The sequence below is a fragment of the Equus przewalskii genome, chromosome 17 (genome assembly GCF_037783145.1).
Source record: "Equus przewalskii isolate Varuska chromosome 17, EquPr2, whole genome shotgun sequence".
Taxonomy (NCBI): domain Eukaryota; kingdom Metazoa; phylum Chordata; class Mammalia; order Perissodactyla; family Equidae; genus Equus; species Equus przewalskii.
The window spans coordinates 59,200,948-59,227,609 of NC_091847.1; the positions used below are offsets into that span (position 1 = coordinate 59,200,948).

Sequence of the window (26,662 nt, forward strand, 5' to 3'; positions counted from 1 at the left end):
CTTCTCCTATGTATATTTAACCTTTCTCTATTTGTTGCTGTCTTTAATGAATAAACAAGTTTTATCTGCATGCATCCCGCCTCCACAAAATAACCAAAAATCAACTCTGCATTTCCTTTTAGCTATTTTCCCGTCTTCACCGTTCCCTTCATCAGATGTCTACATTTGCTGTTTCTACCTTTGCCTCTCTCATGACTGCGTTGCAAAATGACAGCAATTGTATGAAGATCTAATATTAAAATTAATTGGGAATAAACTCAGATGGGTCAAAATTTTAGAACTTGGCTTTTTCCCAGCCTTGGCCAGGCATAGATATTCATGCTTTTGAATGGCCATATATTTATATAATGGCTTTCCTGCTCTTTTGTCCTATCTTAACCAATTAATTGTTTTAGTTTGAATACCCTTGCTATTTCCTGTTTCCCTCTTCTAAAAGGAATCAGCCCCACAGAGTCCCACTCCAGTCAAGGCTTCACCTTCACTAGTCTACTACAATTATCATCAAGGTCAACAATAACATCTGCATTGCCAAATCCAGAGGTCAATTCTCAGTCTTCATCTTAATCAACTTTTCAGAAAGTTGGTAGAGTTGATCATTTCCTCCTCTTTAAAACCTTTTTTCAGTTGCCTTTTCCACACCACTTTCTCTTAGTTCTCTTCCTACCTTGCTGGTTGATCTTTCTCAGCCTTCTTTGCTGAATTATTCTCATTTATCTGCCTCTAAAATGTGGAGTACCCCAAGATACTGTCCTTGGATATCTCTTCTTTTCATTCTTAACCAATTCCGCCTTGGTGTCCTCAACTAATATTTTAGACTTAGATACCATTTATGTGCTGATGAGTCCTAAATTTATATTCCAGTCCAGATTTTTCCCTTGAAGTCTATACTCATATACCCAAATGCCTACTCAACATATCCACTTGGATGTCTAACAGGCTTTCAAACTTAACACATTCAACAAATTTTTTGAAAATTATTTTTATTTTTTAAATTATTTTATTGAGGTTATATTGATTTATACCATTGTGCAATTTCAGGTGTACATTATTATATGTCAGTTCCTGTATAGACTGCATTGTGCTCACCACCAACAGTCTAGTTTTTATCCATTACCATACATATCAACAAACTTTTGTTTCTCCCAAAACTCCTCCACCTGAAGCCTTCTCCATCTCAGTCAGGGAGGGTGTGTGAACTTAAGAGAGGGGAACTCTGAGGAACACAACAATACAGCTGACAAAAGAATGAAGCCAGTGAAGGAGACTGAAAAGTATGAGAGTCAGAAAACATAAGGTCAAGAAAGAAATGAGAGGAATACAATCCTGACAAATGCTATAAAGATACCTATAAAAGGAGAGCTGAAAAGGATTGACTGGATTTGGCATTTTAGAAGTCACTAATGATTATTACCTCAGTAGGTTTGCAATAGCTTACCTGGTAAACAGGAAGAGGGCTGCCCAGGATCATACAGAAAGATGGCTGTCTGGTATTAATGACTCCAAACACTCACACACATATACACACACCCCCCTACAATATTTAAGGCAAAGTTTTATCCAGAGTTCCAGCTCTGTAATGTATTTCTGAATGCTTGGAGCTTCATTTCCATCAGTATATTTTATAAGCACCTCATAATCAATATGTCCAATAGTTAACTCTTTTCCTTTCTTTCCTCTTGTTCCCCTTACTCCCAAACAAATTAATGCCAAATAAACAATCCTCCTAAATTCTGTACCATGTTGAATGACGCCAATACCTATCCATTTACCTAAAGTACAAAAAAACCCTTGGGGATCATTCTGTTTCTTCTCCCCAAGCTATTTCTAATCTGTCAAATCTGATCACAGTCCTTATCCCCACTGCTCTGACTTTAGTCTCTATCCATCTCCCACCTCCCATCCCCCACACTAATAAGCCTCCTAACTGGCTCCCTTGCCTGAGGACTTCCCCTGCCCTACTCTTTCAACTATATAGTTACTAGTTACCTTTCAATAAAGCACTTTAGTTAACAAATGAAAGCTGCTTCCAACTTCCTACCAGTAATAATACAAATCCCTTAGAATAGTATACCAAGGCCTTTAAAATTTGGCTGTCACCTACCATTCTAACCTCAGTTTATGAGGTTCTCAACTTGCTTTAACATAAACAAACTGAAGTATATTGCATAGGGTCATGCACATACTTCCCACACTTCTTCTACCTCTGGGATAAATAGCTAGAGCTTTCAAAGTTCAAATAACTTTTTCTCCCTAAATTGCAAATACAACTTGAAAAAATTTGGAAAATCAAGAAAAAAAATCTGTCCAGAATATTGACATTTTAACAGAGCATCTTTATTTCCCTCCCAATATTCCTCTATATATGTACATATTTGTATACTAAACATATAGTTTTGCATAATATTCTCACATATGTTATTTACCTATTCCTTGTCATGTTGCAGAAAAAGAATATCAAACATTACAAAATTTTATTTTAAGAAAAGAAAAAATGGAAGAAGAAAGGAAAAAAAAACAAGGGTGGGGACAAACTGGAGCTATGAATAAGGTTTAAGATGCATACCATGATGACCCACTCATCCACCATGAGTGAGCCACACATTTGGCTCTCAATTTTCTAGTAACCAATGTAAAAACAGAAACTTTGTCAGTTATCCAAATCCCAGTGCCCATGAGATTAAAAAAAAATATCCCAGTAATTTCAACTCTTCTTGGGTAGAAAGATATTTCTCTTGAGATCCTCCTAAAGAGAAGACAGGGTGACATACTTAACTTCTGGGAAGATTCCTTATTAGATAGTCACGGGAGTTGCTGAATGTTTATCCTTTAGAAAAACTTTCTGAATATTGTTTCTCTTCAAGACAGAGTTTTAAATTGTTCTTGGGTGAAATCTCAAAAGTTCAGGTCCTATATTGGGCAGTTGAGACTTGCTTGGAAGACCAGACTTTAGGTCGAGGAGCAACAATTCTCACTTTTTGATCATGAATATGGTTCCCCTTGGGAAAGTCCTTTGAGTACAAGGATGTGGCTGGGCTGGGGATGTTACAGTCTTGGGCTTTTGTATCTAACAGAGAATTGAATGTTATCCTAGAAGGACTCCAACATAAGTTGAATAACATACCCAAGTTTACAGAGATTCTCACTGTCCCCAACCTTGAGTCCTCCCTGGAAATATGGCTAGGCGGAGCTACAGCTTTGGGTCAGAAGTATCAGCTTTACTGATAAATTATAATATTACAGGCTGGTAAGAAGCCTGGATACTAAAATCTTTGTTTTTACATTCTCTGAGTTTTTCAGAAGATTTGATAAGAGAAAAAGCAGTTTTTCTTCCTCTGCCTTTATCAATGTTTGTAGGGCTGTTGAGACAAGGATTCTTGTCCCTAAATATTTCTGTCACTAACTAGATGGCTGATCTTAGGCAGGCTACTTAGAGTTTCGGAGCTCAGTTTTCGTCCCTTGTAAAATGAGAGAGTTATAGTAGATTATTGCCTCTTAGGATTCCTTCCACTTGTGAGTCACAGTGACCCTCTGCCCATCAGCTGTAAGTGAAGAGTCTCCTCTCTGATGAGAGTAAATGATTGCTAATGTTTCTCTAACAGTAGACCTGGAGTACTATGAGACAGTCACATATCTTAGGTAAGATCATGGGCTTTGCAGGGGTAAAGTCTTGATTCCACTCTGCACTTACTAGTACGTGGCTTGGGGCAAGTATTAACCTCTCTGAAGCTCAGTTTCCCTATCTGTAAAGTGAGAATAATACAAGCCCTTATAGAGTTGTTGTATTAAATGAGATGCTATAAATCCAGCCCTAAATACAGTGTCTGGCACAAAGTAGTGCTCAATCAAAAGTATCCATTTTTAACATTGTCATTTCCTTGGGTCCACTGAAATAACTATTCTTCTTCTTTCTTTCTTTCTTTTTTGGTGAGGAAGATTGGCCCTGAGCCAACATCTGTTGCCAGTCTTCCTCTGTTTTGTATGTGGGACTCTGCCACAGCATGGCTTGATGAGTGATGTATAGGTCCACACCTGGGATCCAAACCTACAAACCCCAGGCTGCCAAAGCAGAGTGTGTGAACTTAACTACTACGCCACCAGGCTGGCCCAATAATTGTTTTTCTAATAGCATTTCTCCAAATTGGTTATCAGCACAATTGCAATTATAGTATTTAAAGGTTTCAGGGTTCCAACTTGGGCTGACTCATTTGAAAAAAACTGGAAAGACATAAGCTCAGGGGATTTTTTAAAAATTAAGCAAAACAACCTGTGTGCTGACCTTTACCCTGTAGTTCTTTTATTTAATAACAGTCTGTGAATAAACACTGCTTTAAGCTGTTTCATTAGTACTAATGTAATCCAGGCCAAAAATACTACCTAATAGCACTAATAAACTTTCTTTCCCCAAAGAAATTTTAATGGGGGTTTGCTTCACTTTTCTGTTTGTTTTGAAACAAGATTTCAGGGAAGTTCTTAGTTTTGGGTTTCCGTCAATAGATATTTCGTCCCTTTAACTTTTGATCTTATGTAGATTATCTTTAAATACAACGAAATGAGATAAAATCATTCTCAGATGGGCAAGATAAACTTTGAAGGCTGTGTAAGTACTTATTTTATAGTTTAAAAACAATTGCTTAACCATAAAAGAAAAGAAAAGGAAAAAAAAATCCCCCAAATGTGGGAAACGAGAGTTCTTTGCTATGTTCTTAACTACAGCAGGAAATATGTGTTTGTTTATTATGACCCTGGTGCTTCCATAGTCAGATTAACTTTCAAACACAGAGTTTTCATTCCGTTTAACCAACAATTGTCACCCTGCCTTGTGGAAACTGATAAATCACAGGGAGTGCAAGGAGAATACTAGCCTAATTACATCTAGTAGATGTCCCCACAGCTTGGGCTAGACTCTTTGTGAACAGGCAACACTGCTAACTGTACTTGCACCGTACAAGGTGTGTTAATCAGTGCCCAGTAACGGGCTGGGTCAACCTGTGTTAAAGGTGACTTTTAGGGATTATCAAACTTTACAGCAAAAGAGTTCTGAGTTCCCATTATATGTTTAAGAACGTCTCCTTGTTGATTCTAGCTTTCTCCTCATTCATGAGATGTGAGCCTCAACTGATCTGTAGCAGGTTGTGGAAAAATAATCACTTGTATTTCTGCTAGAAAGTTCTCTGCAGGATAAAGGGTGAGTAATATGTTCTATAAATAGATAAATAGGAATCTATTCTGATTCATAAATCTTGCACACTTGCATGTTAAGTGTCTAAAATTTATCAAGCCATTGTATAGACTTTTATTATATTAATCGAATTTTAAAAGTTTCTTAGGAGCTAGCTTATTATTTTTGTCTTTATAGCTCTATTTCCTTTAATATTTTGTTTGATTAACCCTCATGGAACGTCACTTATTTTAAAAGCAATTTTAAAGAACTGCATACTGAATTTATAAAAATTTTTTCTTTCTAAAAATTCTACTCTCTACTTTCTAAAAATTGCCTAGAATTATTATTAATCTCTCAAAATGACTTAATCAGAAGAAAGGGATAATTAAGTGTATACATCTTCCAGCTTCTGAATTAAAGAATGACAGAAAGGGGGATTTAAAACTGTCCCTAAGCTATAAGGGATCTCCGGGCTCTGCTCACCATCACAGTGCTGGTTGAAATGAAGTGCCCTTGTTTTGACGTCCTACTTGCTCAATCTTGTACTTTTTGGTTAGTGATGGTAAGGGAAATTAGTGGAATTGAATGTAAAGAATAGCCGAAAATGGTTTAGCAGAATCCTGTCTGAGTCTGGCAGAAACCCCACTCTCTCCCCATTTTGTCCACCCTCAAACTTGCCAAGCCTTGTTCACTTTGGCTTTATTTTAAAAATGCATTTCTGGTGAGTGAGGAAAGGTTTTGTACTGTGTTTTCAATGACTCACCCAAAACAACTCCATTCAACTTGTAAACGGTCCTGTTCTGAATGCAGATTGTGTTTGTTCTGAGAGGGCATGAAGGCGCTGCAGAAGGGAGATTAGAGAAGGGAAATGTGGTGGGAGAGGCCAGTGCAGCAATTTATATTGATTCAGGTTCAGGCACACATCAGAATTATTTTTTAAAAAAGACATTGTGGGTGTGTGTTTTAAAAAACCATTTATGAGGTCTGTACCATTTAAGGCTTTAAAGATACTTCAATACTAGATCGATCCATGGTTCATCTAGTCACCATCCTCTTTTTTCTGATCCCCATAAAATGTGAAAGGCGAGGTTTACATGTGAACATATAATTCCAAATATATGGATAGTGAAATAATTTTTTAATGTTCTAAATGGCTTCAAATAGGAAGACACCATATATGTAACATAAGAGCTAGAAATTAATCTTAAATTAGGAAGAAAATGTGTATCAATAAATTGATCACATAATAGGACAGTATTAAGATTGGCAAGTGACATCCTCCCATTTTGTTGTGTATATTGCAGAAAAATGTTTAATATCAAGTGGCACAGACTGAGCATTTGATATCGATAGATAAACCTCTTTAAAAGCTTTTATGATTCAAAACGTCAGAGATCTTTAAAAGCAGTATTCTAGGACAGGACTGAAATGAAAAAGAAAAAAGGACTAAACTTGAGCATTAAGGTTTTACAGGTGAATTAAAAAAGATTTTGGCTTTTCCATGTGTAATTATGTCCAGTTATGAGGATTTCAAAACCTCCTCTGAGTTGTTTCATGAATTCATAAAACAGACCAAATAAAGCTTTTCTGTTGTATAATGTTGCTTCACTTATTCTTGAAGAAGAATCGATGAGCTATTCCTACCTGTTGCTCAGAAACACCAGAGAATTGAGCCACTGAAAAAACAAGCTGTCTTCAAGGTTTTAGTATGGGGAGGGTAAATTTAGCATTATATGGCAAACTGAAGAAACTGTGATCTGGGAACAGTGAAATGAGTGATAAAATGACAAGTCTTCAATATGCACAAAATCAGAAGGTATATAAACTTACCTAGATTATGTAAATAATTTGCAAGGCAAAGTTCCAGTAGTATTGACACCTGCTTCACCTTCCGGTGTGTACTTGGGAAAAAGAAAAGAAATCAAAATAGCAGATTATTATGTTATGTTAATGCTTACTTATGAGGACACTGAACTAATATAATAATCCTTGAACTTTTGCTAATGTGGAAAAACCCTAAGAATAAGTTTAAATTGTAGACCTTAAATACGCCATTTTACTACTTTAAAATATACATAATGACTAGAAATACCTTAAAAATTAATAATAACTTAAAGGAATACATCAAAAAACCAATCTAAGTCAGACTAACCACCTTTCCTCATAGTTCAATTACATGATTTGTAAATAAACCTTTGAGAGTTTTTGAAGAATTCACTAGTTCTAGGGGCAACATTTTCCTTTCATTCTCTTTTATCCTATTGCAAATTATTCCACTGCTATCCCTGGAAATGTTAATAGGTATATTGAGGGAGCCCAAAAGATTTCATATTGAAATAAATTTTAGAAATACTGGGTTAAACAAAGTTAAAGAGTTTTTCTTTTAAATAAATCTTGAAGACTTCTTAAGTCTTTAACATTCAGTGACTGGGTTGGGATATGGGGAAGCAAGGATATAATATGTAGTGTTCTCCAAAATAATTTTATATACCATCCTTTTCTCCAGGCAACTCTAAAATACAAGATGTTCCTCTGTTTATTTAATCTACAATTCTACTTACTTTACACTTCCCAGCTCCCTTTTGTCTAATAACGGGTGAAAATTCGGTAAGCTGTGACAATACCACTTTCTGATCAAATTCTGAATTATTAATATTTCGATGAACAAAATGAAATTTTTATTACATAAATATTATTGAAGAAACAATACCATAACCTTAGCCAAAATACCAAGTGCCTTATCTAAGCTAACATGAAAATGCCTTAGCTTACTCAGCAAATCTTGTTTTGTAATTTTGAGGCATGGGTTAAGGACTGGAAAAGCAAAAAATAACTAAAGTAATTAGACTGAACATAATGTTTCACTTTTGATATAAGCTTTTCCATTTAAAACTGCCTAATTTAACCAGAGTATGTTTTCTGTCCTAGCCTGAATTTATGCCATTTAAAAAATTCAGCTGCACATAACCAGAGGCACTCACAACTAGAATATACATCTATGTACTGGGGGCTTTAGGGAGAAGAAGAAGAAAAAAAAAAAGAAGAAGATTGGCAAAAGATGTTAGCTCAGGTGCCAATCTTAAAAAAAAAAAAATCCAGCTGCATAAGCATGAAGATAGATGCCATTTACTAGCATAAGAATAATCCCCCCGTATGAAATTGATTTTTGCCTTCTGCAATATAGTAATTTCAATAGTTATATGAGCACCTACTTTATTCCATGTGACACTCACATCACCTTGAGAGGGCAGTTATCATGATTGCTGTTTCACAGATGAGGAACGTGATAGCCGGAGATATTAGCTGTCTTGCCCCAGGCCATACAACTAGAAAGAGACAGAAACAGATTTCAAACTTCAGTCTGACACCAAAGATTGTACTGTTTCCACTACATCATGCTGGATGGAATTATCCACATCTAATATAAATTCATTTCTTCCTCCACCTCATAAGCGTGACTCAGACGTTATTTTTTTATTTTTTTATTAATGTTATGATAGATTACAACCTTGTGAGATTTCAGTTGTACATTTTTGTTAGTCATGTTGTGGGTACACCACTTCCCCCTTTGTGCCCTCCCCCCACCCCCCCTTTTCCCTGGTAACCACCGATCTGATCACCTTATCAATATACTAACTTCCACCTATGAGTGGAGTCATATAGAGTTCGTCTTTCTCTGACTGGCTTATTTCGCTTAACATAATACCCTCGAGGTCCATCCACGTTGTTGTGAATGGGCCAATTTTGTCTTTTTTTATGGCTGAGTAGTATTCCATTGTGTATATATACCACATCTTCTTTATCCAATCATCAGTTCTGGGCATGTAGGCTGGTTCCACGTCTTGGCTATTGTAAATAATGCTGCGATGAACATAGGGGTGCAACGGACTCTTGAGATTTCTGATATCAGGTTCTTAGGATAGATACCCAGTAATGGGATGGCTGGGTCATAGGGTATTTCTATTTTTAACTTTTTGAGAAATCTCCATACTGTTTTCCATAGTGGCTGTACCAGTTTGCATTCCCACCAACAGTGTATGAGGGTTCCTTTTTCTCCACAACCTCTCCAACATTTGTCGCTCTTGGTTTTGGATGTTTTTGCCAATCTAACGGGTGTAAGGTGATATCTTAGTGTAGTTTTGATTTGCATTTCCCTGATGATCAGCGATGATGAACATCTTTTCATGTGTCTATTGGCCATATTCATATCTTCTTTTGAGAAATGTCAGTTCATGTCCTCTGCCCATTTATTGATCGGGTTGTTTGTTTTTTTGTTGTTAAGCAGTCAGACGTTATCTTTTACGTAGAGCTTCTGCAATGTGGATTTGCAGTTGGTCTACAATACAGTACTTGTTTGGGAAAAAGTCCTTGAAGAAGCAAAAGACAGAACTCTCCTCATGTGTGGTATGGCATTCATTATTGAATAAATGTACCTTGGGCATTTTTTAAAATCTCAAAGTTGAGAATACAAAAATCCCTTACTTTTCAAAATAGCTTGCTGTTTCAAGGATTTCCTTCTCTATTATTTTTGTACCCTCAACATTTTGCATTAAAAATTATCATGTAGAAGAAAACACACAATTCTGCTATCGGAGATTTGACAATTGTTGTACTCTATTCTGTTACCTGTTGGCTTTTTTTCTTTATTATTCGACTCGGAGGTTTGGTTTTTAAACATAAAATATGGTTCGTTATTGCTTTTCTCAAGAATTCTTTGTTGTTGTCTAAAAGTGTATTTAAACAACAAAACTAAAACATAATAGGCCTTAGAGAAACAACATGAAGCAAATCTTTTGTCCATTGGACTGTCCATTCTAAAGAACATAAAGAACAGAAATTTACTTCAGGAGAACTCTTGTTCCGGGTGGGATCAGTACTGTACGAAAAGTGTTGAGGGGTGCAAGAATACTGAGAAACGTTCTTTGCTCTCTCATAGTTTACAATCTGGCTGGGAAGTCAAACATACCCTCAGAGGCCATATCATTTACTACACAATTCGGTCCCCAGATGAATGATGTAGACATTCAGTTGTTTATCAGGGAACTGGTGACAGGGGAGTGCTGGAAGGATGGTGTTGAGACAAGTTCTGGCTTAGCTGGATCTTGAAGATCACGAAGGTACTGGACAGAAAGAAGTGGAATGAATTTTGAGGCAAGGACATAGAGTCAGCAACAGCACGGAGAGATGACAGAATTGAAGCTGGGAACAGCGGATGGGTAGGATCCGTCGGGGCCCTGAACGGTACTATGAAGGCAGCATATTTTGTTCTCTGTGGCTTTTGACGAGCCCTTTCAGCGTCTCCTCTCTAGGTACTTCCCTCACTTTCTGTGGCGTATCTTTCCCACGGGCAGCTAGACTCTGGCCTATTTCGGAGGGCCATTAAACTGTTAGCTGCGTTTTGCTATAGGACTCTTGAAGGCTGAAAAGTCTTTAAGATGCAAAGAAATAGTGAAATCTCAAGCCAGTGAGATACTGGTATCACCATTCTAGCTCCTCTTCCATTTCACAGTATACATAAGGCCCAGAATATTATGATGGTTTTCTGCAAAGTTAATTTGGACTTTGGATATGATCTTGTGGATACCGGTAAACCATTCGAAGTTTGTTTCTGATTTTGAATAGAATTTAACCGTCTTTCTGCTATGAGATTTAAAAAATAAGAAAAGGGAACGGCTCACATTCATTTTTCAATATAGTTCTGAGCCTTGACATTTGTTTCTTGTAGCACCAAAAACCAAGCAAATATATCTACATTTTCCCGGCCATTCTGTGCTCTCCTTTCCTTCACTTCTTTAAGCCCAACTTCAATGTGGAATTTCCAGATGAAAGATTCTTTGTCAATTTATTTTCATACCTAACACAATCACGATAAAGAACCTTCTTAGACATGAAAGTAGTCCTCTACAAAGCTTGGTCTCTTCCAGTTTGGACACTTTGACAAGAAATACCAAACACGCGCCTCTTTCTTTCATCTTTATCCACAACTCCCGGGACTCCTCCTAGAGTAAGTTTCAGCGAGCCCAAGCAGACGCTTGTCCGGACGCGGGGAAGACGGGCGTTTCGTGACACTTGGCCTTACCACAGTTTTTCTGTTTTAGACCGCCAGAGCACAAGTCGAGAGGCAGAAAGATGACTAACAAGCGAACAAATCGCGCCCACTTCGCGGGTCGCGGCGGCGGGCTGGCGGCTCACTCCCCGCCCCGCCCCTCCCCTCCCCTGCCCGCGCGCCCCCGGCCGGAAGGGGGCGGGGCACGCCGTCGAGGGCGGGGCGCGCAGCCGTGCGGCCGCGGGCCAGACCCGGGCGCGCCGGACGGAGGCGGGAGGGGGGCAGCCGGCGCTCGGCTTCCAGCCGCGCTCGCTCAGGCCACTCGCGCTCCGGCCGCGCCGCGCCGCGCCAGGCCGGCTTCATGTGAAGCGCCGGCCCTCCGCCCCCTCCCTCCCCTTCCTTCCCTCCCTCCCTGCCCTCCCCTCCTCCTCCTCCTTCTCCTCCTCCGCCTCCTCCTCCTCCTCCTCCTCCCGCGCCCGCGCCCGCTCCCAGGGGCCCCCAGCCCGGCAGGGCGCTGACAGCAGGGGCGGGGGTCCCCGCCGCCGCCTTGTCTCGCGCAGGCTCCGGCTGGGGCCGCGGAGCCCCCGGTGCGGCCATGGACCGGCCCCTGGTGGCGTCGGCGGAGGCGGAGGAGGAACTGGAGTGGCAAGTGGCGAGTCGCAGGAGGAAGGCCTGGGCCAAGTGCCGCAGCTCCTGGCAGGCATCGGAGACGGAGGACCTGTCCACAGAAGCGACGACGCAGGACGAGGACGAGGAAGACGAGGAGGACCTCCCGGGCGCGAAGCTGCCGGCGGCCGCGGGGAGAGGTCGGTGCGCCCGGCCGGGTAGCGGCGGGGACGCAGGCAGTTCGGGCTGGCGGGCGGGGGAAGTCTTGGGAGCCTTGGGCCACTGCTGTGGGTTCTGGAAGGTCCTCCCGGGCTTGAGGGGCCGAGAGCAGAGGGGACGCTTCCGACCTTTAAACGCGCGCGCTTGGCAAGGCGACTCCAGCGTCAACATAGACACCCCGGTGCCATCGCTTCACTTCAGATGACACCCAGATGTGTTGCTTAGGCTGCATTCTGCTCCCAGTCGATTTTCCTACCTGGGAGCGTGCAGGTTGACCCCACTATGAGAGTCCTCCCTAGGATCGGTAACGAGCTGTCCCCTCGCTCTGCCCCGCAGGAAACGTGCCCAACGAGAAGATCGCGATATGGCTCAAGGACTGCCGGTGAGTCCTCGCGTGCGCCGCTCGCGTCCCCGGAGGGAGATCCATGCAGCTGGGACGCCCGAGCAGGGTGACTCGGGTTCTTGGGGGTCCCATGGCCGTTGTAAGCTATAAACCGGAAAGTGAGCCGGCCGATAGCTTCCTCCTTTAAGTGATTAGAAATGGAAGCATGACCGCTGATTATTTGTTGACCGTGTTGACAGTTGTTAGGACTTCAGATCTGATGAATGATGTTAGCATCAGAGATCAGAAACCTAAAACAGATAATCGTGCCGTGTTATTATGCTTGACTTGTTTTTATTCGAAAGGATTTTCACTTTTCACGCAGTATTTTATTTTGCTTTTGTTTTGACATCCGTACATCTGGCATCGAATCGTTTCCCTTTCCTATGTGTTTTAGATGAGTTTAATTTGCTTAACTACACTAACTGGCTTTAATTTTGTTTCTGTGCCTTAATTCTGTTTGGAGGGCTATTGAAACTAGCTCACTTTGTTCTTGTAGTTTACTTCTTGGACATGCATTTGTCAGATGGCACTGGAATTCACAGAAGGGAAGTAGAGCTTTGAAGGCATTTAGACTGCATAAATCTGTTTAATTACATGCTTTGGGAACTGGTACAAAAATGTTTGATAAAGTGCAGAGGAGATGAATCATGTTTCAAGTAAATCTTACTACAGCAAAATGTGCTTGTTTTATAGTTTAATTATTTTTTTCCAACTTGTTTGCTACTTGTAAAATCTCATATGGAGAATGTTGCTTTTTAACTTTTGTTAAGGTGTTTGCTTCTGCACATACTTCTGCCATCTCAAGGGGCTTTTCTTCATCATTACTTTAAGTACCAGACTTTGGGAAGTCTTTTTTTGGGAAGGGAGAAGTGATTCTCATGTATACCACAATATGAACACTTTTCATTACAGAACTCCTTAACCATTATTGGGGGTGTCGTAGACCCTTCTGAGATATGATGAACTATATGGACCTTCTCTCTAAAGATGCACACACAAAAAAGTTTAAGAGCAAGAGAAGAATCACATTATGTTTATTTTATGATGTGTAGGAATTAAGATTGTATAGAGATCATATCAAGTAGACAGGACATAAGTGCATCTCTTAAGATAAATACAATAGACAAATGTTAGCATTCACCAGGACACATCATCTCTGAAAATTCCAGGAGTTTTGTGGCTAATCTTGACATATGTAGGCAGATTCTGTAGTCTGCTGCTCTGTCCCTCATGGGTTTCCTTCCTAGGTTTCCTTCTTGTTCCCTACAATTGCACCTATTCTGTACAAAAGGGGCATTCATTTGTAACGGAGGAAACTAGAACAAATAGTCTTTTAGTGTTGGCTTTATTATTCACAGATTTGACTGCTAGAATATATGCAACTGTATTTTTTTTCTATGACAATTTAGGATCCTTTCCAGAGTTGTGCATCTATCAGCTTTGTACATTCTGTACAAATGATCTGAAGACAGAATTTTTCCCCCGATAAGTTCTCAAATATTCTTTCTTTTTGCTGTCCATATCCTAAATAAACATACCGTGTTGTCTTTCCTTAAAGGGAGTCTTTATTTTGATATCCGGTTTTTTTTTTTTGGCTAGGTGGAAACAAATTGCTTGAATTAGCATCTAAGAAGGGATAGTTGTTGATAGAATTTGGAGAGCAATTGTAAGAGTGAGAGACTTGTTTTTGAAGGAGAATGCGAATTATATCTGCCTATTTGCCATTTTCTATTAGTATATAGGACAGTAGAAACAGCTGCAGAAAGAGTAATACAGTGTTTTGTCCTAACTGAGAAAGTAGCCATCAGGGAAGAAGAATGACTTTTTTGAAAAGCATAAATTAGAGTTTTATTAAAATATATACAAAAACTTAGCTCAAAGCTTTTATTAATATCTTTATGGTAGTTGCTTGTGATTCATTTACATTTCAAAAGCACTAATTTTCAAAGAACTGCATTTGCTTGTATATTTGTTTGCAGAAAGTTTTAACATTTAATTGGCATTTCAGTACCTCTTTGAAACTATGTGAATTTGTAACAGGTATAAATTGTCACTGACAAAAGGTTTGTATCACGAAATAGAACTTTCAAAATAAACAATCTGTTTCTTTAACGTAGTTTTGAGAAAGAAGTGAAAAACATTTCTGTATTAAAAAAAAGTTTCTGAGTTATCTGTGTCTGAACTACAAGAAGATGAAAGATGAAAGAACTTTAGTAATGGCTAGTTCTTAATGTTGATTCTAAAGCCGACTTTTTAGTAATTTTCTTTGCAGAGTTAAATGAAGAGTATATGTATTTTTTTAGTTTCAAAGCAGAAAATAAATTTCAAGCTTCTCCATTTATATCAAAAAACATAGTCATTGGGGTAAGAGAGGTCCTGAGTGGTGCTCTAAAATGCTAGTGATAGATTTAACACAGGAAGTTTAAGAAAACTCTTGAGTCTTCTTTCTAAGTAGACTTTTTAATTTTATTGAGGTAAAGATTTGTTTTCTTTTAATTCTGCTTCCTGTTTTTAGGGAAGGGATTGAGGGGAGCAGACATTTTTTTAATGTCTGTTGTCATTCTCTTTTTCTCTTTTTGTAAAGAAAATGCCAATTCATATCATTTGTAATTGCCATTCTTGCTCTTAATTGCTGGCAGATCAGACGTGATTAAATCATTCCTGGGGAAGTGACTTGACGATGCGTATTTGCTTAGTTAGTAGGATATTACTTACGTAATCCACTTACATTCCTTGTGTGTTTAGAGGAGAGTTAAACTGTGATTAGAAGCTTGCTTTGCTAGAACTCTGTAAGTGTAAGGCTGTGCAGTGACAGCTTTCCAACACTAAGCTCTCTATGTTTACGTGGTTTCAGTACCCCTTTGGGAGCCTCACTGGATGAGCAGAGCAGTAGTACACTCAAAGGTAAGAGAAAGCTGCCTTTCTAAATCTGTTCTTTATGAGGGTCCTGCTTCATTTGTCCTCTGAGTGAAAGTCGGTGGATGAATTTAAAAGTGATATTTATGTTTATAAAATATGCTGTTCTGAGAAGCCAAAAGGGAGAAACCTTGTCATAAACCATAAAATAGTGTTGAGTTTAAGCAAATTACCAAACTTTTCTGCAATGTGAAACTCATATTTTTATTATCTAGATAAAGATATAGAAACTAAATGGAAATATGACATGTAAACATAAGGAAAATATATATTAACTAGGTCAGCTTAAGTGCAGCATTTCTTTGCTTACATTAACTGAAATTGCCACACCTGAAATTTTACCACCTGTGCAAGACAGCATTCTAAAGTTCAAAGTACAACAAGAATGTACAGGTAGTGGCAAGGCATATAAAAAACATTTACAGTATCAGAAAATCGAGCTTGAGTTCCTGACTTCATGTAAGGAGGGTAAAAGGAAAGATTGCTCCAGGATCTGGTTTTCCATGAAACTCTTGGGTAAGACATGTCATCAAACTGAGCATCTTCAAAGGCAGAATAAGTATAAAATAGCCTGTAGATTGGCTTCTAACAGCTTTACCTGGCTGCAAATCGTACTTTCTTTACGATAAAGTAAAAGCTTATACTTGCTTCTTGAAACCATAAAATCAGAATAATTTCTGAGTGCATTCTCGTCTGAAACACTTTAACGTATCTTGTACTTATTATGTTTGGGTCTGAAACACTCTAATGTATCTTATGTTTTGCTTGGTCAATTTGTTTTAACTAAAGCAATGGTTTTACACTTACCCGGGGATCAGGAAGACAGAACACCATGATAAATCTTGCACTGTTTCTTGCAGGTGTGCTTGTGAGAAATGGAGGAAGTTTTGAAGATGATTTGTCACTGGGAGCTGAAGGTATATTTGTTCGTAAGAACTGTATTTTCATGTAGTTTTAAAATTAAAGAGAGAAAGGCGAGTGCTTTCAGGTTTACGATCTTCAGAGCCAAATTTAAAGTTCTTGAAAATGGCTCAGACACATTTTACAGAACCTTTTGTGTGTTAATAATCTAGTCAGAGCCTGTAGGAATGACTCTGAAAAACCATTATGGAATGTCCATATGTCTTCCTTGGACTTAAATTCTTAAAGGAACTGTTTGGGGACAAACAATGGTGATAAAACTGAGGGAAGAATTGTCCCGCAGAAGGAAGGAAGCTTAAATATTTATACATGAGAAAACTAAATTGAAGCGTATTTTTAGTGTGAGGTAGCCGTATGTGTGACTTAGAGCTGCAGGCTTTCGCTTTGCATCCAAGTGTCTCCTGTCTTTTCCCTCTTCCTCTTTTTCCAGATTTTTAGAAGATTAAAGGATAAAGACAAAATAGTTACTATAATTTCATTAGAAATAATTATGCTGATGTCTATTGCAGACTGCATTAGCATTTTAAAAGTGTTTTGTGCTATGTTTAAATTTTCACAGATTATATAATCTTCCTGTGAATTCATAATAAAGCTTTCCACAATGTAAAATTATGATTTTTTAAATGATTTTACTGGTATTTTAAGATTATTGGTAGCTGTATAGCTGGGTTATTAATGTTTGCTTTTTATAAAAAAAGAATTAAGGATTTTATTAAATCTTTTTACATTATAAGTTGCTGAATAGTGAATTTATCCACTGAATTTAATATCCTTGATCTTATGATAGATAACTTATTTGGAACCTTCTAACGTTGAAAACTCTAGAATATGTGAATATAGTAGTTTTTATTATCACTGTTAATAGGCTTTCAAGGAATAAACTCTATAAAGAACTTAAACTTACTTCTTCTCAGTCAGTACAGTTGAACATGCCAAGCAAGCCCTTATTAAAATGCATTTCAGTATTACTGTAAATAGCACTTTTAATATCTGCCTTAGTAGTTTCACAGTATGGAATTTTTAAGACTTTATGTTTTTAGAACAGTTTTAGATTCACAGAAAAATTGAGAGGAACGAACTGAGATTTCTCATATACTCCCTACCCCGTTGCATGCCTAGCCTCCCTCATTATCAACATCCCCCACCAGAATGGTACATTTGGTACAACTGATGAACCTATAATGGGGCATCATATTTACCCAAAGTCCATTCTTTACATTAGGGTTCACTCTTGGTCTTGTACATTTAATGGGTTTGGACAAATGTATAATGACATGTGTCCATCATTATGATATCTTATAGCATATTTTCACTGCCTTAGAAATCCTGTGTGCTCTGCCTGTTGGTCCACATTGAGTGATTTTATTGGAGACCAGACCCTAAAAAGGAGTCCCAGAGAAGAGGGGAGCTATTATGTTGCTTCACTGAAAATTATTTCAAGATTATTTTCATTCAGTTAGTAAATATTTATTGAGCACTACATGTTAGACACCTTTCTGGAGGCTGTACAGAGAAACATAAGAAATTGCCATGATTTCACAGATTGGAAATGAAGAAAAAATTCTGATGTGCTGAAATAGATATGTTTTTAATTAATTTGATTCTTTATATTTGCCTATAAAAGTTAACTACAGTAAATTTAACACACTCTAAACTTAACGTTAACAACATTTATCTGTTTAGAACTTGTAAGTCAAGATAAACTTGAAAGGCAATTTTTAAAACGTGGGTTGAAATGAGTAGAAATTTTCAGGGTACATGCATGAAAAATTGGTTGTAACTGGTGTGAATTTTCAGCCTTAAAAAAGCCACATTAGAAATTGATTTATGCTATTGCCAGACTTAAATAATGCTAAATCGTGTTTTTGGTCCTAACATATTCTTTATTAACAGCATTAAAATTTAATGATTAGAACCACATAAACCACATATGCTGTACATCTTATCCTTACTACTTATTTCTAAACTGTCAAAGAAGTTTAATTGGTTGTCTATATATCTTTTTATTTTAAACATTCAGTGGAAGTAGTTAGTTTTACGTTGCTAACAAAAAACAAAAATACCCTCCAAAGGTATTGGTTCTTTTCTTATTGATCTACATACTACTTTTAATGATGCACATTTAATGAGCCAAGATAAAAGTTTGTCGTATTAAGCATTTAGCTATACTATTGTGGATAATTTCCTTTCTTGATGATTGTATTGTTGTAGTTACCGTCCTCCTAACAATTTTGCCCTGTGTTTATTCTTTTTATCTGTAGCCAACCAACTCCATGAAAGTGATGCTCAAATTGAAAACTGGTATGTAACTGTGTTTGTTTTCTTCCTTTTTAAAAATGAACATTTATGAAAATAAGGTTGTATATAATCTAATTTTTGTTTATAGCCATAATATCTTGGCCAAAGAGAGAAGACTGCAGTTTCATCAGAAAGGGAGAAGTATGAATTCCACTGGATCTGGGAAAAGTAGTGGGACAGTCTCAAGGTAACTTATTCTGAAATTATCCTACAATTACCTTCTTCTAGATGACCTACTCTTAGCACTTTTTCAGTCTTGGATTTGGCGTGGTAGTATGAAATCAAAAGGAATCCAAAGGGTTTCATGGATCAGCATAACTGACAGGAGCTTCTTTTTGTTTGTTGTTTTTTAAAAGTAAGATTAAATAAAAAGCAACAAATATGTTGTTAATGCTACTGGTATCCGTTAGTGAGTATTTTGAGCCCTCTCAACAACTTGAAAGAGAAATATCATAGTGGTGTGACTTCTATTCCAAAATCCTCCATTCTGTTAGGCTCTTGAGTTACTCTGCCATAAAAATCAGAATTTCTAATTTAATTTCTAAGATCAGAATTTCTAATTTAAAGCTTGATATTTAAGCAAATTTATCTTTATACTAAAACAAAGATCTTTATAATATATTAATATAAGCAAAACATGTGCCTGTGGAACCAGTTTAAACTGTTATCCAAATTATTGTGTTGGAATATGAGCTTTTTCTCTGAAACAAATTGACGTTTTCTTCTGTTCAAGTTTTCTGCTTCACATTCCCGTTTTCCTCAGTGGGGCTCGGTGTGGATCATCAGTGGCCTGAGAGAGAAGGGATAGTGAATGGTCAATTCCCAGTAGAAGTAGAGCTGGAAGTTACCTTGGTGTAACCTGTGCTCTCCTTGCCTTACTCCTCCTCCTTCCTGAGTGGAAGTGGTTAGAGAAAAGTTGAGAGTAAGCTCCTCCCTCACTTTCTGAGATCAGGTTGTTACCTGTGTTGCCTCTTCTGGGACAGCCAAAGACAGCAGAAAAGCTCAAGTTCCACACAATGCCCGTTGGTACCAAAGTTCTACCAGCTAGTTCCTAGTGTGTTTTCCCTCTCATTTGTTCTTTAATCTGCTTATTCCTTATTCTCCCTCAGCTGTCCTCTAATTGTTTTAGCCACTTTACTGGGGATCTCTTAAAATGACCAAAAAAATAAGGTGAGGAATCAATAAATCTCTTACTGAGTGTGTTCTTGGGGGTTAGCTCTTCTTCCCAGTACTAATAGCTAAAGAGCATGGACCCTTTTTCAGGGTTATTTATCACATTTAGTGCACAGTGTATAAAGATGCTGAAATAAATAATGGTTTAGAGAGCAGAAGCTGTAGGAAAAGATTTTATCACAGGAAAGCAGGAATATGAATTCATTTATAATGTGATGTGGACTGTAAACTTACTTTATATCTTGATGTTTCTTTTTTCTTTTTTTGTAGCGTTTCAGAATTGTTGGAACTTTATGAGGAAGATCCTGAAGAAATTCTTTATAATCTTGGATTTGGACGAGATGAACCAGATATTGCTTCTAAAATTCCTTCCAGATTTTTTAATTCATCATCATTTGCTAGAGGGATAGATATTAAAGTATTTTTGAGCGCTCAAATGCAACGAATGGAAGTAGAAAATCCAAATTATGCTTTAACAAGTAAGGTTTTTAAATGTCAGCATATTATTTTTAAAACTGTAGCATCCACAGCAAGATGGTCTTATTTTTAAAGACTTACTAATTTCTACGAATAGCACTGGAAATTTAATTATTAAAGTTAACACAATACTTGTTTTACTTATTCTGAATTTTTATTATTCTCTTTATATAAGTTAACTTGCCTATTCTTCCCCTCCTCCCTAATTCTTGACTTATTTAAGCGTTACCTTGTAGAGGAACACTTGTTAGAGTGTAACTTACTCGTAGAACCTTATCCTTATCTCCAGATTGCTTTTGTTCAAGAAGGAAAGAAGTATAGGAGGGGCCTTGTTACTGTTAAATGAAGTCAGTCAGTTTTGGGTGCTTTTCATAAAGCTAAGATAGCATAGCTAATTTTATAATTTTTATTCGTATTATATCTTTGCTTATTTTTCTCTGTTGACCAGAAGTGCCAAAACTGAGATCCCTAGGTGGTCCTTGGACTAGCTTTAAGAGATCTGTAAATCCAGTTCCCCATTAGGTCTGAAATATGTACTTATGTATACATTATTAGGAGGACGTTTGGAGGAGTCTTAATGGAGTCCAAGACCTATAAACAGAATCACAGCTGTAGATCCTTAGCTAGTCCTTTCTGTTTTACTCAAAGTTGTCATCATGCTTTGTGCTTTTTTCTGATTTTTTTAAATTGTAAATTCTAGTGCTTAGAGTGAAAAATCTTCCTCCCTCTCCACAGTAAATACAGAGAAATTTAAAGTCTTAGATAAGGAAAAAAATTTGGTTTCATAATCTTTGTGATCTAAGTTCAGTCATTGGAATTCTGAACAATAGTAATGGTTTAGTATATGTATATATATAAACATAAATATATATGTAATTAATGCTTTTTTCTTTTTGTAGGCCGTTTTCGTCAAATTGAAGTGCTTACTACTGTGGCCAATGCGTTTTCTTCTTTGTATTCCCAAGTCTCTGGGACTCCCTTGCAGAGAATTGGAAGTATGTCCTCAGTGACCTCTAACAAGGAGACAGATTCTCCTCCACCTTTAACCCGAAGTAACACTGCAAATCGCTTGATGAAAACACTATCAAAACTAAATTTATGTGTTGATAAAACAGAGAAAGGAGAAGGTACTAGTCCTTTTCCAGCAATTGAAAAAGGAAAGATTCTGAATGTTTCAGTGATGGAAGAAAGTGGTAATAAAAATGATCCAAAGTCTCAAAAAATTGTAAAGAAGAAAGATTCTTCTTCTGTGTTAGCCACAGTTAAAGAAGAAGCGTCAGGGGGTTCAGCAAGTGTGATGGAGATTGCTGACAGTGATCCACTTTCTGATGAAGCAATCAGTAATTTCAACCAAGAAAGTGAAAGTGAAGCAAGTAAAGAAACTCAGAGTCATGGGAATAAACTGGGTGAGGAATGTGGTATTACGGAATCTGATTTAGGGAGTGATTTCAACATGTCCGGCCACGGTGAGCTAGAAAATAGCAGTGAGCTGAAAAATGTCAATGTGTCCACACCTGAAAAAGAGCCATGTGCACCACTGACGATCCCGTCCATAAGGAATATAATGGCACAGCAGAAGGACTCCTTTGAAATGGAAGAGGTAGGTAAAAAATGACAGTCTTATTGCAAATAGTGAGTTAGGGAAAAAATGCCAAAAAATGTTTTTAAAATGAAAGGTGACTAATAGATTTATACTAGAAAAAATCATCCTAATTTTGACTTTTCAGGTTTTTGATTTTGTGTTTCACAAACCAAGAAGTGGTCATAGCACTGTGTGATGTCAAGATAATGGAGGCCTTCATCAGCTCCTCTAAATCCTCTGTCATCCGCTGCTGATACTTGAACTTTAACCCCCTTTCTCTCTCAGTTTAAGATTTTAGTGCCCTGAAAAAGCCCTGAGAGAGTGTATTTAAATTCAAATCAATACGCTGCAATGTTAAAAACACAAGCACTGAAGTCAAACAGGTTTGAGTTCTGTCTCTGCCACTGAATTGCTGTGTGCCCCTGGGTGAGCTTTTCTTTGCGTATCTCAGTGGAAGGGATAAGTGTGAAGAAGGCTTTGAGGATAGGCTGGGTGTGGGACTGGAAGGAACATGAAGATATGTACCTGAAGGGGAGGTTAGGGGGCCTTGAGGAAGGATATTTGAAAGGCCGCTGAACAGGATTTCTGCAAACCCAGAAGACCAATGTTTGCTTACTGTACTTTTTAACCTACTGATGTTCCTGCTAGTTTACATAAATTTCAAATTGGACAGGATAAAAATATTCGTTGTGCTGAAGGTCAGCCAAAACTGCTTTCGAATGGTGGGAGCTGATACTCATGAGTAGGAGCTATGGCTTGGGGTGGAAGCCGACCCTTGTGGCAGGCCCTGTGCTAGGCCCTTGGAGTCCTTTTCTCTCAGTCTCTGGGGCAGGCGGTGGTGGTCTCGTTTTGCACATGAGGAAACTGAGGCGTATACATACTGCTGAAGAGTTGTGGCTATGAATTATATAATAGGCACTTTTTAAACAAAATTTATTACAGAAAAGTTTTAGTAATAGTTTACAGTTTTAGAATCATGTGGCATTATTTTGAGGAATTGGAAATGGGATCATTGATTCTGCCTATAAATGTCCTCTTAAGTATCTCTCGCATTAATGAAGATTTCTCATTTACTGCAAAATTTCGATTGCTGATGTAGCGATTCACCTTTTTTGTGGTCTTTGAATGTATCTTTTAATACTTAAATTTCAACTAAAAAGTGAAATTAAGGGAGCAGGAGCAGTGTGCTTTGAAATATTTTATACTTTTTGTAAGCTTTTTAAAATTTGTTTATATATTTTTATATTTTTCTTATTTAAATTCCTAATTTATTTCTCATTATAATGAGTTTGGAAAGTGACTAATTTAATTAAAACAAAAGGTCTTTTAAACAAAAGGTCTTTAAAACATTGTAAAGTGCTAGGTGCGCTTTGGCAGCAAGTTAACATTTAATGATAAACTGGGGTTCTCTTGCTCCCTCTGCTGGTGGAACCAGTTCGTGAAGAAAGTAATGTGACATTGAAGTGAACATTGCTTTTTTTGAAGTACAAGGTTACAGGCATTGGTGGTTGAAGAATAATGGAAGGTTTTTGTTTTCAAAAAATATATGATCAACCATAGCTGCATTGTAAATGTAGGGAATTTTAAGGATAACGAATCCTTGTTCTTCAGATATGTTTCAAACATGGAGAAAAACCTCCTAGAATTGTGTTTTTCTCCCTTTGGGAACTTTAAAAAGAGCATGTAGAACAATGAATAAAGAAGGGAAATAACGTGTTTCTGTAATTTCCTCTTCTCCCAAGCATGATTTGAAGCATACTGACAAGTGAAGAGAACAATCTTTTTGAAGCAAACTTTTAAATCCTATTCAAAATAGATTGCTACTATTTTTCTTTTGGACTTCTTTCCCTTGAGGTTTGATTCCTGTTGGGAACTTTCTTCCTGTAAAAACAGTGAATAAATATAAGTTAGAGCACATTCTCTCTCTCAGTTAGCCAGTTCTCAGATTAACTGACTGCCCGCTGCTTTGGGTAGCTAGGTAGGAGAAATGGTGCAGACATGGCTCTGTGCATGAAGCTGCCTGAGCCCTCTGAGGCCGAAGGTAAGATCTGACAGCCACCAGGAGCAGTGAGGGGCGATATTTAAATGTAAAGAAAGTTAAATAGATGACAAAACTGACCCAGGCCTTGGAGAATGAAAGTGACTATTTCTTAAGGAAAAAAAGGCCAGAAACTATTTTCAGTTAAAAGTCAGTTTGCCTTATAAAAAATGTCTTGTAGACTATTTAAAATGTTTCAGTGTGTCTAAAAGTTGTAACACCCTACTCTCGAGTTTTCTAATTCTAAATGATTTGACTGAATAATTATTGTATTCTTCTTGAAACGGTTTATGTTGAATAAATACATCACGGTAACTCTCTAGAGCTATAGATTTGTAGTATGAATGATTCACCATTAAACCAAATGATCCTACTCTATAAGCAATTGTTCATCTTTAAGGTTTAAGGGAAAAATTCCTCATACTTAAATGTTGAGGAAGGAGAATTTTTACCTGTGTATTTCTGTAAATAGGTTGTTCTTTGTCTCTTTACTCTCTAAATGAATTTATATTCAAATATAGATATTATTGGAAGTATACATAATTTTATAAGCTCTGAAGATTTAGTATTTGTAATCCTGTCTTCACACTGATTGTTGATTTAACTAATGTACCGTATTATTTTTAGCCATTAAGTTTCAGGATTCTTTTTATTATATTAGCCTGAGTTAAAGTAATCTAAAGTCAGTCAGATTCTTGACAGGTAGTTAAGTTGTTCCTTGGGCTTTTGAAATTCAACTGTATGTGTTTTGTGGGCAAGTATTGTATCCACAGTAGGATATGAACTCTAACACATGACAGATGCACTGATGTTTGTTACTTCCAAGCCCAATTAACCATTAAGTTTTGTTTGATATTTATCTAAATGACTAAGTTAATTTTTTTTCTTAAAGATTGGCACTTAAGCTAACAACTGTTGCCAGTCTTATTTTTGTTGGTTGTTTTTTTCCTTCTCCCCAAAGCCCCCCAATACATAGTTGTGTATTCTAGTTGTGAGCAACTCTGGTGGGACGCCGCCTCAGCATGGCCTGACGAGCGGTGCCATGTCCACACCCAGGATCCGAACCCACAAAACCCTGGGCCGCCGAAGCGGAGTGTGCGGACTTAACCACTCGGCATGGGCCGACCCCCTAAGTTTACTTTTAAAAAGTATTTACCTGACAGTAAAAGTAAACTGCATATATGTATGTGTGTGAGTAAAACTTGAAAAGGTTTTTTTTTAAATGAAAATTTGCAACTAATTATAGAATCAGAACCTAGCATAGAAAGAGATCTTTGCATTCATTTCCAGTTTTCTCCCTTCACAGATGAGGAAGCGTTTTCCCCTCTAACATTTGCTGTTGCTTGACAGCACTCGTTCTCCAGCATCTTTCTGAGGGATGTAATGTTCACTTTGATATCAGTGCCTTACTAGGGGGAGGAGCAAGGAAGTGTCCATGCAGGGAGTTCCCGGAGGATGGCAGAGAGAGAGCGGTTGTAAATCTTGACTGCTTTACTGTTCCAAAATACTTGAAAGCACCTTTGATCATCCTAAGAACCTGTGAGGTGGAAGTTTCGATCTTTATTTTGCAGTTAAGAAAACTGAGATAAGTATCACAGATAACTCAGGTAGTATCTGAAACCATTTAGCCAGTAAGTGGCATAAATAAGACTTGAATTCGGGTCTCTGCGCAAACCTGCTGCTTTTGACTATACTGTACAACTTGGTGAAGTTCAGACTGAGTGATAGGGTCAGACATTGGACAAGAACTTAAGTCAAGTCATCTGATATACAGCCCCATACTACTTTAGAAAAATAATTCTTTCCTTTGAATTTTTTTGAGATGCCATTAAGAATTAGAATTATAATTTCTAAAGCTCCAGTTTTGATTTTTTTTTTAATAAAATTTTTTATTTTTTTCCTTTTTCTCTCCAAGGCCCCCCGGTACACACTTGCATATTCTTCGTTTTGGGTCCTTCTCGTTGTGGCACGTGGGACTCCGCCTCAGCGTGGCCCATTGAGCAGTGCCATGTCCGTGCCCAGGACTCGAACCAACGAAACACTGGGCCGTCTGCAGTGGAGCGCACGAACTTAACCACTTGGTCACAGGGCCAGCCCCTTGATTATTTTTTTTTTAAACTGCTATACAGGGGCTGGCCCCATGGCCTAGTGGTTAAGTTTGGTGCACTCCACTTCAGCAGCCCGGGCAGGGACCTATGCCACTCAGGGGCAGCCATGTTGAGGCTGTGACCCATGTACAAAATAGAGGAAGATTGGCACAGATGTCAGCTCAGGGCTAATCTTCCTCAACAAAAAAAAACCAAAAAGCAAAAATTGCTGTACAGCTCTCTTTAAACCTTGGAGAAAGGGCTGAGTTAGAACATTCCAAATATTGCTACTCTGTAGAATGCAATACAGTAGTTTGGTGCCTAGAGGATACATCTTAGTAAAGACAAAATGACAGATGTTAGAAAACGAAGTAGGTGCCTGCCATGGCAGCAGGATATTGATTCAAAAGGGTATAGTCTTTGTTTTATTAAAACATTTTTGAAATGAAGTAACTCAATTGTGTGCATTACTCTAAAGCTGTTTACGTACAGCTTTAAACCTCAAAACACTGAAACCAAGCAATTTTATTAATTTGGTTTAGTGGTGGTTTTTTTGTAATTTTTCTTATGAAAAGTCTCAAGCTTACCCAAAGATTAGAGAAAATGGTATAATGAATGCTCATTATCCATCACTCAATTCAGTTATCAATATTTAGCTGTAGTTAATTTGGTAGAAGGAAACCTGTAGCAAATGATCAGAATTCCACTGAAGATTTAAAATATGAGCAGGGAAAATCCTGCCACAGAAGTCTA

General features: G+C 37.8%; 1 protein-coding gene across 13 annotated transcripts in view; it reads left to right on the forward strand.

The window, feature by feature from the left end:
• The window catches only part of ITPRID2 (ITPR interacting domain containing 2), a 104,271-nt gene that overhangs the window by 55,512 nt on the left and 22,097 nt on the right, over positions 1–26,662 (forward strand). For 9 of the 13 annotated variants that reach the window (XR_011528461.1, XR_011528462.1, XM_070580357.1 and 6 more), the window contains 8 exons: positions 11,768–12,013; positions 12,369–12,414; positions 15,272–15,321; positions 16,194–16,250; positions 18,516–18,555; positions 18,641–18,739; positions 19,996–20,204; positions 21,102–21,802. Coding sequence is in view for 10 of the 13 variants with exons in the window: in XM_070580357.1 (XP_070436458.1) it covers positions 11,803–12,013; positions 12,369–12,414; positions 15,272–15,321; positions 16,194–16,250; positions 18,516–18,555; positions 18,641–18,739; positions 19,996–20,204; positions 21,102–21,802 (1,413 nt within the window). In the remaining 3 variants the exon portion in view is untranslated. Of the gene's footprint in view, positions 1–5,083; positions 5,186–11,426; positions 12,014–12,368; positions 12,415–15,271; positions 15,322–16,193; positions 16,251–18,515; positions 18,556–18,640; positions 18,740–19,995; positions 20,205–21,101; positions 21,803–26,662 lie in introns of those variants that run through there. The other 4 variants (XM_070580361.1, XM_070580360.1, XR_011528463.1 and 1 more) reach the window with 2 other exon arrangements.